The 14667-nt window shown below is 37.7% G+C and overlaps 1 protein-coding gene across 1 annotated transcript in view; it reads left to right on the top strand.

Annotated features, from left to right (window-relative positions):
• Positions 1-14667, top strand: part of LOC124272636 (protein slit-like) — a 179828-nt gene that overhangs the window by 42178 nt on the left and 122983 nt on the right. The window contains 1 exon segment of the mRNA XM_046707833.1: positions 6314-6385. Within this exon segment, the coding sequence (XP_046563789.1) occupies positions 6314-6385 (72 nt within the window).

Genomic DNA, 14667 nt, shown 5'->3' with positions numbered 1-14667 from the left:
AGTAGCGTTACGAACGCTTTGTGGATCGGGTCCCAGGATTGTTAGGCTGGGGCTGCAGGGACTGAAGGCACTTACATTCAATTACAAGTCATTTTTTCATTCTGGGTCAGTTTTTTGTTTTTTTATTGTAGTTACAGCTTTACGTGTTCAAACGTTTGACAAGTACATTTTCGCAAAAAGACTTTGGAATGTTCGGAAATGGTGGTTTATGAATTAAGGGTTTTCAAGGGAGTCAGCGTCGATATGTATAAGAATGTATAGGTGGAACCAGTGTGGAGTGCAGGGTTCCTGAAAGTTTATTAAATGACCATTGAAACTCTCATGAAAATGGGTGAAAATGAACTGTGTACCTGGAATGGCGCTAAGCGATCTTAGCACTAAGACGATCTAACTTCCCTATACAACATACGACAGTCGCAGTTACATATCTACAGTTTCGTAGACACTCGATCCTTGCCTTTCGAGGAGTGACCTTCAACTTCATAACTGGTCACCGATACGCTGATGCATCTTTTGGCGAACATTCCTTGAAACAAGATTATGGTCTTGTGGCACGTTTTACATTTTATCCAGTATGGTTTAGCAGACATAATCAGGATGGGGACGTAAGCCAAATAGGATCTGTTAAAGGTTGGAGTTAGAGCTAGTGCCTGGAAACGTCAAGGTAAAGCAGACGACAATTGTATCTTAATGTGCTTTAGAAACTTCGCGTTCAGCCAGTGAACCTTGAAATGGAAATACAGACCTGTGATGGGTTTACTTAAGTAATTGTTTTGTGGCGGCTGTTTTGTCACGAAACAGTAATGGATGTTATATTAATTATGTTATATGTTCTCGTGGCAGGCTTCGGTTACAGTAATTGTCATATGGTTGATTATTTCCTGTTTAACGCCACAGTTAGCAATATTCCAGCCGTATGATGGCGGTCTGTAAATAATGTGGACCAGACAATCCAGTGATCAACATCATGAGCATCGATCAGGGGCGTAGATACCATTGTAAAAAAAGCCCGGTCTTACACATGATTGTTGCTAACACAGTTTGGCAAGCACTTAGTGCTATCTAAATATAAAGTTTTGCAACCTATCGGGCTTACACGAAAAAATTGGCTTGCTACGCGTCTGTCGATTTACACAATTTGGATACGATGACATGCATAGGCGGATCAGAGGGTGCGCACCCCCATCCTAAAATTTATTAAATGACCCTTGAAACTCGGGTGAAAATGAAGTTGCACCCTCCCTTTTCTCAATAGTGTGCACCCCTTTCTCAAAAAGCTGTATCCGCCCCCCTGACATGTGTCAGTCACCAAGCTCAAACCGATCTCGTTAGTCGCCTCTTACGACAAGGTGTATTCCAGAAGACAGATTCAAACCTGGATTTTACGTGGCGGTTGTGCGGATCGTTGCAGACCAAGTTCATTGTAAACTAGGCTAATGTTTTGAAATATATTGGAAGACGAATTTTAGATTCTTCGTCGACTCTAGTAACTTGGTATAAAGGTACGGTGCCACAAATATATTATTGGTTAATTTGATATGAAACCCTTCGTCATCAATGAATCCCTCGACGGATATAATCTACAGCGTTAAATAAATAATATTCGATCCCACAATCGGGCTGTCTGGGAATTCAGACTATTAACGCATTATTTCCGTCGTTATATTCAATAACTGAACTCACCGACAACTGCTTTTGTAATTATCATGTAATAAATAATTTTGGTTCAAGTTATTAACAAGAAGCCGCCATTTTGGCGAGATATGCCTGCTGAAAGGCAACGACTCGTTCAGCGATATTATGCCCTTTGTCAGAGCTTGCATAGATGCGGGGGATTGCGGTGGTTTTCCGCCGAGGTAATGAAATCACAGTATTTGTTGTCGATATGCGAGTCACTTCAGCCGTCTCTTAGTGTTGATAGATTTCAGATTAACTAGATCGATGACCTGTTCTTTGCTGTCAATGAAGCGTCGAGGGAACAAACTGCTGAGTGGAACAATCTTGTGTCAAAATGTCGTCGCTCAGTCAAACGTTAGGTTGTTGCATTTCTCTTGGTTTCCTTACATTCCTTTACAGTTCAAGGAGCACTGGTCATTGTAATGGATTCTATCACTTCAACGTCATCATTCTCATTGACGAGATCTCAGAAGTAATAAGTTGGACAATGTGTTTCAGAAACATTCTTGACTTTTTCCATGAAGTTTCTCGATGTGCATGCTCATATATAACAAAGTCTTACTGAAACGATTGGTGGAAATTATTTAGACCCACTGCTGATACATAGCTGTGAATTCGCTTTACTGCAGAACAGTTCTTATAGAGCCTAGAGCTTATATAATAGGGGCTTTCATTAGGCTGTCTCAGTCACTGAACCACATTATTTCCCCTTGTGCTCAGTCCTTTCTGTATTGCTAAAGCCTAAATGAAGCAAGTCTAGATTTCCTCACTTTCTGAATCTCCCTTCTCGCTGAGGCTCCTTTTCAATTTAAAATAAATTGTTCGTTTTATATCAAAATTAGAAATATTCAGAGACTAAGCATAAGTCTAGGGCATTCATAAGCCAGAATGCAGGTTCAAGAATATTGTGACTATTTCTGTTACCCTTTGTCCAAGCCATTTGCGATGATGGTGATGATGATGATGATGATGATGCCAGTTTCTCATGAGGTTTCATATCCTTGTTATGTGTAATTCTCTTTTATTTTAAGTTTGGAAATAATATCTTCAAGTGAGTAAGGTCGAAGGACACTTTTAGCAATTTTCCAGCAATATCTTTTCAAGGTCACAAGAAATGGGCTTCACATTGTACCAATGGTAGGATTCATTCAAACCCGGTCTTTGATATGACAAGCAAACTCTTTAAGGACTAGTAGGCTAAGTCTAGATTTCCCCAGGTTCTGAATCTCCCATCACACTGGGGCTCCTTTACAATATAAATGGAACTATTTGTTTCTATCAAAATTACATGTTTTCAGAGACTTATCCTATATTGTCTGGTCCAGACTTGATAATTTACAGGTGATGGCCACATACCAAAAACCCTGTGCAGTGCTAAACAACAAACAAACATAAACACAGGTGTTTCAAGCAAGTTATATCAAGTGTAAGTTCTCAAACAAACAGCAATTAACATTACACAATTTAGCACCTTGTTCATTGTCAGTGTCATGAATACAATTAGATAATAAGATAAATATCACATGGTGTATATCATTATCTTCCAAAGTTGTTTCCCAGCATATTGCAGATGTTTTTTGTAATTTATTGTGGTCTAAGAATGTCTTGATTACATGGCTGCTGATCTCGATGGCCCAATGAAATAAATTATTTTTTTGCTGTTTCAGGATTATGAAAACAGTAGACAAGCCATTACTGCTGTTTTAAATGCAGTTGCTTGATTTAGCAAGATGAAAGACATGCTAATACCACTTTGGTCATAAACAGATTTTAATCAGTTTACATGCTTTGGTTTCATTGCTGAGATGATGGATTTTATTACCGTCATAGATTTATATGCCCAGTTCCTGTCTTTTGTTCTCGTATCCAATTCTTATTATTGATATTAATTTTCTGTTGCTTCAGCTGTATTACGTTCACATTCGGATATTTCAGAGGGAGAAAATAAATAATGTTAGCTGAAAAATCATAACTTCTTTACTGCTTTTTTCAAAATATACAATTTAGTACATTTTAAGTTAGAATCTTCCAACGATTGTGCTTTTAGAACAGATTTCTTTGATTATGGAAAGGGTTTTGTTGTTTTTTTTCTACAGATTATGAAATCAGGTTTATCGTACATTTTTTATGTTACAAACACAAGGATAAAATATTTTTTCACAATGCGTTCAGCTTTTCAACTTCCTAACTGCTCCGAAAACAAATGAGATTGAAAGAATTATGTGCCCTTTCTCAGCGTGTTTAGAAATCATCGGGCATGTTTTGATTCTAACAATAGAAATCTTCAACAGACTAAACATTCATCGTACAGTTTATATTCAGTTTTCCCAGTCTCCTAATGACATGTACGTAAAGAACTCTTTTGTGGTTTTTCTTGCATCATCAACCTTCTTTTCGTCCTGGAAACTATGAACTTGACATCAGGGTGTTGTTATCGCGGCTCCATCCCTAAACAGAGTTATTACCCCCCACTCAGCTTCACTTGTGTAAGACAACTTCAAAGCTGGCCAAAAGTTCATCACGACAGACTTAAATGTTCTGTGTAGAAGATGGATGTCCCAAAATATTTATGAAGCTTTGATTCCTGACTGTTACAATAATATACAGAGCTTCACGTGGGTTCCTCAAACATGCCTTCCTCGTATATACCTTGCTTTTACATACGTTACTCGTACATGCGTTCCTTGTACATACGTTCCTTTTACATGAGGCTTGTCTCTGTTAATATATACCATCAGTCCCAGTGAATAATGTCTTGATTAGTGAGTGAAAGAGTTTACTTTTATGCCGCTTTTTGCATCTTACACTCACTAGAATCTGTTTTATCAGATAATTGATCTGGATATTAACTACTGAGTGAGTGAGTTTAGTTTTTACGCCGCTTTTAGCAATATTCCAGCAAAATCACAGCAGGGGACACCAGAATTGGGTTTCACACATTGTACCATGTGGAGAATCAAACCCGGGTCTTCGGCGTGATGAACGAAAGCTTTAACAACTAGGCTACCCTATCGCCCCTCATCATGATCAGGGGCGGTGGGGTAGCCTAGTGGTTAAAGCGTTGTCTCTTCACGCCAAAGACCCGGGTTCGAATCCCCACATGGGTACAATGTGTGCCCATTTCTGGTGTCCCCCGCCGTGATGTTGCTGGAATATTGCTTAAAGCGGTGTAAAACCAAACTCAGTCAGTCAGTCAGTCATCATGATTAACTGACTAAAGTATCCATTGGGCCTAAAAGGCAAAAAGTGATAGCAAATATATGAATGGATACCTGAAAATCAGGTAAAGTAAGCTGACCTGCTCTACAAGTAAAACATCTTTAGCTTCTGCTATATTCATCTACAAGTTTACACTGGGAACAGTGTGCACATAAGTTAGTTATTTCTGCATCAGAATGACCTAAATCTCTATTTCCTTAGAGATATCTAACCAATGGAACAAATATTCAAATTTTGGGGATTGGGTATACATACGAGATGGTATAGTACAGCCTCACCCTGTTTAACCAGACACACTGATCATCCATTAATATCAGTCGTCTGTATTTACGAATCACTGTTAAAGAATAATGTTTGTTACATACCATACTATGCTGGTTGTAGAAGATGAGGATTGGGGTTAGGGGGGGTGTTTAAGAGAGAAATCAGGTGACATGGTTGATTGCATGTCAATGTTCCCCAGTGGCATAGAACATTGCTCACTAGTTCGTCTGGTCCAAACTCAATTGTTAACAGGCTACCGCCATATACAGTCGAACCTCGATAATCCATACACTTGTGTTTTCTCACATTTCGTCCGAATTGCTCGATATTTTAATCTCGTCAGATACTTGGTTGCCCAAATTCTATGGAAGCAAATTACAAGTCCTCTATTATATCACATGTTCGATTATGCAGGTACCTGGAATGTTGGTGAATGCAGTGTTAGACAACATTTGCACACAATTACAATTTATATCAGTTTATGTTCCGAACACATCTTCAAGACACATGGATGTCCAGGGATGTTGTTGTCAAGCAGGATACTTGACAACGGCACAAGAATCTGTATGAAACCTGTGGCTCTCTAGAAATAAAAGAAATTGTTATCCATAAAGGTTGTCTATATCGTACTTCCCAACTTTTAAAATGCCACTTAAAGAAGAATCTCCAAGGGGACTATGCAGGGTTTTCAGGGCACGGGTTCGATCCCCGATCACGTCATACCAAAAGACATTAAAATATGGTACTTGTTGGTCCCTGCCTGGCGCTCGGCATTAATGGGTACAACAAGGACTGAGTCAGTATAATGTGTCTGAGTGGGGTATTCATGCTTCACTGCAGCATGGTATCTCAGTGGGCTGGCACTATAAAACCAGCTTCAGTCTGGGCTAGTACACGCAGCCGGCACATACACATATATTTTCAAGCGAAATATTCTCCAGCGCTGACGTTAAACCCAATTTCACCTCACCTCACCGAACAGAATCTTCCAGACTTACAGATCTCCAGGGAGACTGTGCAGGTTTTCAGAAAGGACTGTGTCATATTATTGTTAATGCTTTGACTGAGCTTGAAAGTATTGCTATTGTCACTGCAATATTTGACAATTATTTGTGGTGTATGTGTATCATTTTTGTGTGGTTCTGTGTTTCAGGCGCCTCGACCGGAACCTGCTTGTGTCTACCCCGGATAACCTGTTTGCAAACATGCCCAACCTGCTCAGACTGTGAGTACACGCACTTCTACCATAGAGCTCAACATTGTGTGTGTATTCAATACATCAAATCTTAAGGGGAGAAAAATTACAAATACAAAATTGAAAATTTCAGAGTATATAGGCATTGTTTGCTTATGATGGAAGGAAATATAACAGCGATTGATACATATTGTGTGCATGGATCTCACAATAATTAAACCGAAATCACATAACTATCATACATGCATTTGTCAAGAAATAATAGACCCAGTTTTGCATCATGATTGCTATATATTTGATGTTTGTTTCATTGTCCAAACTGTGAAGTAATAAAGCTTTAAAACACTAGGTTATAAACACTGAAATCTATTACTCAGGAATCTGAGGATGAAAACAATGAAATTACATAATGTTCTCAACTGAAAGTTTTGTTGTTTTATTCATAATTTTGATGGAAATATTTTTTTAAGGCATTCTGTAAAATGGTTGGCAAATATTGAATTCATACCACAATGTTGAGCTTTATATCACATCATTAATATTAAATATACCTTTTTCCAGAATAATGCATTATGGGAATATAAAGGCACACATGACAAATATAGCCTTGTTTCACTCGTACAGAAACGTCTTGTGAACAAAGCAAGGCATTATTTTGATATGTCTCTCACGCAACTAGACCAGATTGAAAAATGCTTCACAAATATGTTCTACTCAAACACAATATGTTTATGAACAAACCAAGTGTTGTAAGAAATCCTCCCACCCAATGACAAGCATTCATGAAATGTTTAGCACACACTCATATTCTTATGTATATATGTATATCTACCACAAATATACATCGTAAGTGGATTCTGTTTGTTTTCGTACCCTATTTGAGTGAATGACAATATTTTTATCACATTTTGCAAACATGTGAAAAGTCTTGAAAATTTCCATGAATCAGCTCAATAGTTATTCCCATATGTTTACAGTAGTACGCTGTGTTCAGTAAGAGTGAATTTTGGACTCATACCGAACAAGGTCGTTTTCCCATCTTTAATTACCTCCTTTATTACGTAACCACTTGATACGTCAGCCAAGTGGAGCTTAGTATCAACTCAGAGCACTAAGAGGAACAGTTCTGTCTTACAGTTTGAATATTGACCACTTGTTAGCCTTCCAAGCTTTCCACAGTCTTTCAAATCCTTTCAACACGACCAACGTTTCTCACACCTTCGTTGGTCCTTTACCTTCACCAGGTGGTGCTGGTTTAGTATTCAGCTGGCGTACCCTCTTCCAAGTGTCAAACTCAAAGCCTCCTCACAAAGCAATGTCTTACTGTAGAGGCCGATTAGTTTTTGTGGTGGAGAGGTTGTGAGAATTGTAAAGCTTGATACTGTTAACCGACAGGGTCAATAGAATGGACAATGGGCAGTGAGAGCAAACCGTGTCCGTTGCCTAAAGAGATTACTTTCCTGAAACCAACCTATTTCTACTTTTGGATTTTTCAATATTTACAAGCACGGATGTGAATTATCGCTGATTGTTGAAAGTATTATATATGTCTAACTTATGTGAGAATTTGTGTCACAGTTGACTCCATACAAACCCTTAGGCTTCGTGTAATCGGCAAAACATTTGGCTGACAGGCTTCAATTAGCCAATTAGACTTTTCTGGTGTTTAGAGTCCCCTCAGGCATTCATACAAAGTAGCAACTTTAATAATGTGATTATATCAGTTAGTCGATAACAAAAAGGTAAATATTTTCCAGATAGGGTGGCTTTTAGCTGAATGAGGCGGTTTAAACCTGTATTAAATGAATGAGGTGTTACAAGCAACTTCAACTGAGGCGTTAATTGTATGAAATACCGTCAGTGGAGCAGGTGTACACGCCAAAATTTACTCACGCATTTGCGATATGTTTAGCTGAATGAATTCATTGAGTCAATATGTGATGGTTATCACAATCCCATTCATGTCTAGAAGGAGCTGGATATGAATAAACCCAAATTTGAGGTGTTAGAGATACGATTTACACACAAAAACTTGAGAATTCTCAATGGACTTGTAACAGGAACCTTGTAACCTTGTAACCTTATGACCAATCCTCTCCAGTTCTTGTTACATCATGGCTTCAATCCTATCTACATGATGGAAAATTCTGATATCTTAATCATTTACAAATCTTTAAACGCATGAGTTCTCAATTTCAGACGAGTTTCAAACGTTGAAATGATCCGTATCCGATGGTCATTGATTTAAAGATATTCACAACATCAGGGACATAAATTCCACCTGGTAATAGTATTCTGTTACAACAAAACATTTACCAACACCTCTCCGTTGTAATAAACAATACCTTAGAGGTAAAGAATATTTTCTTGTGTGGTAGAAGGGACAATTTGAGCAGTATCACGCTCAAATGAGACTGTATAAAACGCTTGCAATCGTATAGTCGTATCTGGTAGAGTGACATAGGACCAGGATCAGTTAGATATTTTGTATTCAGGTCAACCTTCAGGTCACTGCTATCTTGTCTCCTCTATCCAACTGTGTTTGTCTGCTAGCAAGGTTTACTCCACGTTCTGTCAGTGACGTCTCGGTGTAATGGCGAGCAAAGGTGTTCGTGTTTAGAAGTTGGATCTCATGTGCTGTATTTTTAAAAGATGTTTTACGTTTTCTTGCCTCGGGCCTTGTCTACCTTATAGAATGAATATACAAAGACTTAACGTTTAAGATCTGTATAACTCCCTTATATATATGTACATTGTCTTTATGAGCTGCCTCCACAAAATCAGAGTGAAGGAGAAAACATTATCCAGGTAATACTAGTATGTCAGTAATTACGAAGTTTAATAAATTAATGTGAGTATATACAAGGCCATAAATTTTTACTACTTGGTTTATGAGACTGACCATGTTAAAAAACCTTTAATTAGAATATATAAGAATTACTTTGATGGAGAAAATATTGGGCACATCTTTTTGTCTTGATAAAACACAACATTTGATCATGGATGTTCTACCCAAAACAGATATTGGTTATCTTTTAGGTTCTTTTCATGTTAAAACATGTCACCAAACTTGTCCAAATTGTCAACAAAAAACTTATACAGATTTGAAGTCAAACATGAGCAATTTCTTAATTTTGTTTTGACAGCCATACAGATGTATGAAATTGTATCCTTCAATACAAAAACTACACATGGTTGCTTTGACCTGAGACTCTTCCAAGTAGCTCTAACAACAACTTTGTAACTGGATACAGATTCTAAGCAGGATTTCATCAATTTTAAGTCCCTTTGTCAGAGGGCTGACAGTGAAGGTGTCAAGCCTATGGTTGCCATCAGCACGCCCTGGACAGGTAACTGATAGACTCTCAGTAGTACAAACTCCAGGTATTTGCAAACACAATGCATAATGTGTTTTAAAGCCCCTGGTTGCTTCAAGGGAAGGGGGATCTCCGAGCAACACCTGAGGTTTCGACAGGATTACACCTGAGCTACTTGCTGCAACTGTATAAAATGTAATTATTTAGCTGTTAAAGCTAACAGGGGAGTAGGAGCATGGGTGTGGGGAAGTTGGCGGTTGGGTTTGCTGTTGTACGCTGTTATGAGGTCAAGAATGTTAAAACACTTTAACCCCTTTAATGTGGACCATGGAGAGAAGGACCATGCAGACTATGTAACCTGATATGCTGTAACTAGTGGTGGTCCGATTAATTGAAATAATCGATGATTGGTCGCAATGACTAAACGACCACGCAATCAGTCATGTTTTCTCATAATCGAACACAAACAATTTTTGGAAGTTGTGGAATACTTGTTTGCGTTAACAATATTTTTCACCAAGTTGGTTTTGTCTGTAACATTTCATAAGCACTACAAGCTCATACCAAGTCATGATTGAAATTATCTTATAGACTCCAGGAAATGTATGTTCCTAACATACCAGTCATCATTTGAGGTTCTAAAAATTGCAAATGCTATTTTGTGCAATTTGAAAAAAATAAACCCGAAAGAACTACCTGTTTTTTCTTTATTTTTGGTGCATTAACATAATAACCAGGAAAATTTTATAAATGAAGCTAACCAATTATCTTCGATGATTGATCGGTTGTATTGAACCAATCATCAATTATGAGATTTTAACCAATTCCCAACACTATCTGTAACCCTCTAAATGTGGACCCGCAGTGGTTGCTCATCATATCAATTACAGGTTTGTGGTTGCTCATCATATCAATCACAGGTTTGTCTGGTCCAGACTGTTTAAATACAGACTTGATATGTCTAGAATATTGCTGAATACAGCTATCGGTAAGAAACGCATTCAAGACCAGTGCAGATAATTTTGCATTTTTGCTGGTGATAGAAGTTGACAAACTTGTATTCTGTCTCTCAATCCCTGAACCACATTATTTTCATTTCTGTCTAGCCCTTTCTGCAATGCTAAGCCCTAAATGAAGCAAGTCTAGATTTCTCCCATCTCACTGGGGCTCCTTTTTGATTTAATAGGAATTATTTGTTTCTGTCGAAATTATATATATTCAGAGACTAAGTGCTAGTCTACCAATCAAAGATAAAAGTTATCAGTCTGAGAGTTTTCAGACTGTATTCCTAACAAAAAATTTCCTCAGAAACTAAATTTGAAACCTGTAAACTGCCACAGTGATACAAACACTGAAATTTTACTGAGCATTCTTTACTGCTGAGAAATTCAACACCTTAAATCCAATAATTGACATGAAAATTTACCAACAAAACCTCTGTGCTGTACTAGGGACTGGTCGTAATGGGAAAATAAGTTAAAACATACGGAAAGTAATGCAATTCTGTTGTGAAAGTAAATGTTATCTTAGATATGCCCTACCTGACCAAACAAGCCACGATGACCCGCTGTTGTTGAAAAGAAAGAAAAACAATATTTTTGTTGAAACCGAGCAAGTATCATACCCTGCTTAAATCCAGAATTATTTGCATAGAATTCATCTCTGACATGGCTTGGAATCTCCCAGGTGTCCAATTACCTAAGATTGATTTTTTTCTTGTCATATGTCTTTTAAGCCATTATCAAATATGGTCTTAGGTCATGTTTGTTGAGTAAATGTAAATATGGGAAAATTGGTATGTTCATGGTGTCGGGTTTCGTAAGTGATATCCAAATATGTCCGATCCCCATTAATCTTTCATGGAGCTTAAATAAACAGCGGTAGCTTTCGAAACCATTCACATTTCGTGAAATGTGCAAGTCGTATAGTCTTGCAGGTTCTGTGTTGTGTGCACAATTATTGTCGTCATGCTGTTTAAATGCTAATCCGCAATTACCTGTTTAGGTAATATTGGCTGTATACATCAAAGATGGCCACCAGCCACGGTGTCTCGTTCCAGCTGCATGTTAAATAGACAAAGTTTACGTGGGGATATTTGATATTATTTGCATGCTTACTTTTAACACTGTCATTTTCTATGTGCTCAACTCAAGGAAGCAGCCAGCATCAGTTTCAGAGCTGATTAACCAGTATCAAACTGGGAAAAATACGTCAAATATTTGACTGTGCTTTGTGTATTCGATTTATGTCCTGTTTTCTCTGGGAATTTAAGATGAAAGAAATCTTCTTGCTGAAGGATTTTTAGGTGAGTCAGAAATGTTTTTTCCTGTAGTTTTGGGGTTTGAAACAAGACAGAAAAAGAAAAAAGAAAATGTTAAAATCTGTATTCTTTAAAAACAAATAAAGCATTGTAAAAACAAATATACTTTTCCAAGAATTTTTCAATTATGCATATTTTATTCAAATGAATTTGTTTTTCAAACTTCATACTTTTGAATTTATTTTCAAATATGCAATGTTTTCAAACATTTTATAAACAACTTATGTTTCAAGGTTTTGTCATATATTTTCATGAAATATGCAAAGTTTAATCAAATTAAGCAAGTTGGTAAAACATGAATCAAATTGTATTTGCCTTGATGTGAAAGACTGATGATGATGATGACGATGGAAACACACAGTCATTCTTTCCCCTCCAGCATACATACCTGTACAGGGGGCGGTGGGGTAGCCTAATGGTTAAAGCGTTGGCTTGTCGAGCCGAAGACCCGTGTTCGAATCCCCACATGGGTACAATGTGTGAAGCCCATTTCTGGTGTCCCCTGCCGTGATGTTGCTGGAATATTGCTAAAAACTCAATCAGTCAGTCAGTCAGTCAGACATACCTGTACATTGTTATTGCACGCAAGACAATACGACCTTAAGACTCGGTTAAATTTCATGGTTTCCCAAATGGAGCCCATCCTCACAAATTGTGTTATGATACATTTACCAAATCCGTTCCAGACACCGATGCCTGTGATACCAGCCCCCATCAGCCATGTATACATTTACCATGGACTATACAGCTTCTGAAACACACTAAAACCTGCATATATACCACTTCCACAAACACACATGTCTCTACCTGCAGACACAGTGTCAGATAAGCCACTAGTTCTGCAATAAACATCAGATACAATCAAGGTATGCCTCTAGCGCCAATGGGCGAAATATGAAATATATTACGTGTTTATGAATACATGATGGTGGGCTCCAGACAGAAGATGTTATCAACTAATGTCTACGTTACTAAATATCCTGTACGGTATAAGCTGTACCAATTAAAAACACCCCCAGTCTTCACCTTCAGGAAGAAAGGAAATTATGTCAATTGCTTGGTCAGTAATCCTGGAAACAAGAAACAGACACTGACCAAAATGAAACAGTTTAAAACACACTGAAAAACCCTCAGTGATTTACGTTTAACAAGAATTTATGATGTTGTTTTTCCTTGACATCAGTTGCACCTCAGAAGGTTTCTGATTCATTAATTTTTTACTATGATGGATTTGTGTTTGGTTACAGGGACCTAGCTGAAGCCCTAGTCTGTCACACAGTCCCTGAACAAGATTATTTTCCCTACTGCCTAGCCCTCCCTGCAATGCTAATTTTAAAGCCCTAAATGAAGCAAGCCTAGATTTCACTAGGTTCAGAATGTCCCATATCACTGGGGCTCCTTTTCAATTTAAATGTGTTTTTTTGTTACTATTAAAATTAAATATATTCAGGGACTATGTGTAAGTCTACTCAAGCCCAGCAAATGCAAAACGAAACATTACATTGAAAGTTTGAAATTTGAAGATTAACTTTTTATGTTTGGCTCACAAAATGCAGTAATGTTTTGTTTGTAGTTCTTCATGTAAACCGCACACTCAGCAATATTTTAGCTGTATGATGGAGGTGTCGATATAATCTAGTGTGGACCAGATAAACCTGTGATTGACATCATGACCATCGATGTATGCTGCTGGGAAAGGTCAAGCATTATCAACTCAGCAAGCTGACCACCCAATCCCTTAAGTCACCTCTTTCGACATGCATGAAGAATAATGCTAAGCCAGATATCCATGGGAGTTTACATGTTTTAGAGGACCTGTTACCCCATCTTGTCTCTGTACACGACACCACTGTCATGCTTGTGTTTATCGTGATTCATTCTGGATAGTTATGCATTGTTTTCCATTTTTTAATTCACGAGGACAAGATGATTGATGAGGTTGACAATCTTGCCACGGATTTGTTTGTTGATGAGCTTTGTAATGAAGATTGTCTGTGACGGGAACCAGTTTTCATTAATATGTTGTCATGGTAACCAAACAATGGCAGCAACAAACAAATATCAATCATAATATAATGTTGGATGCTCATAATAGATTTGTGTGAAAATGATCTTGCCAATCATTCACTAATGATAATCCAGAGAAAAGGATATAAAAAATGCAGTTGCCTAAACTGTGTATTTGAAAAGGGGAAAAGAAATACTTAGTGGAGGCAATAATTCCTTGGACTTAAATATCCTCATCAGTGTCTGGCTATGTGGTATCAAGATGTCTGCCATTTTGTTTATGGTGTCTTCACCCAACAAATACTAGGGTTTTATTATTTATTGGTTGTGCATATCAAACACTGACAGAGATGACAACTGGTGACTTTATTACTGACACCTACAGATGTCAACATCGTAAATAAGGATATTATACTTCACACCACCTTTGAAGTGCTGCCATCTTGGCTGGAGAAGATCTTGGTGGCCATCTTGTTTCTCTGCAATCCTGTCATGTGTTTTTTAAGTTCAGTAGTCTCAGAGCTCAGAGAAGAACGCTCATTGATTTGTAAAGGAGGTTTTTGAAGAGATGTGACAGATATTTGGCAGCTTTGGTCCCTTTGTTTCAACAGTTTCGGTTCTGTCAGAATGTTAAGGCGTTATGTGTAGCTATGTGCAGAAGGATGATG

The sequence above is a fragment of the Haliotis rubra genome, unplaced genomic scaffold (genome assembly GCF_003918875.1).
Source record: "Haliotis rubra isolate DU_JTF1 unplaced genomic scaffold, ASM391887v1 Scf171, whole genome shotgun sequence".
NCBI lineage: Eukaryota > Metazoa > Mollusca > Gastropoda > Lepetellida > Haliotidae > Haliotis > Haliotis rubra.
This window is presented reverse-complemented; position numbering and strand designations above follow the sequence as displayed.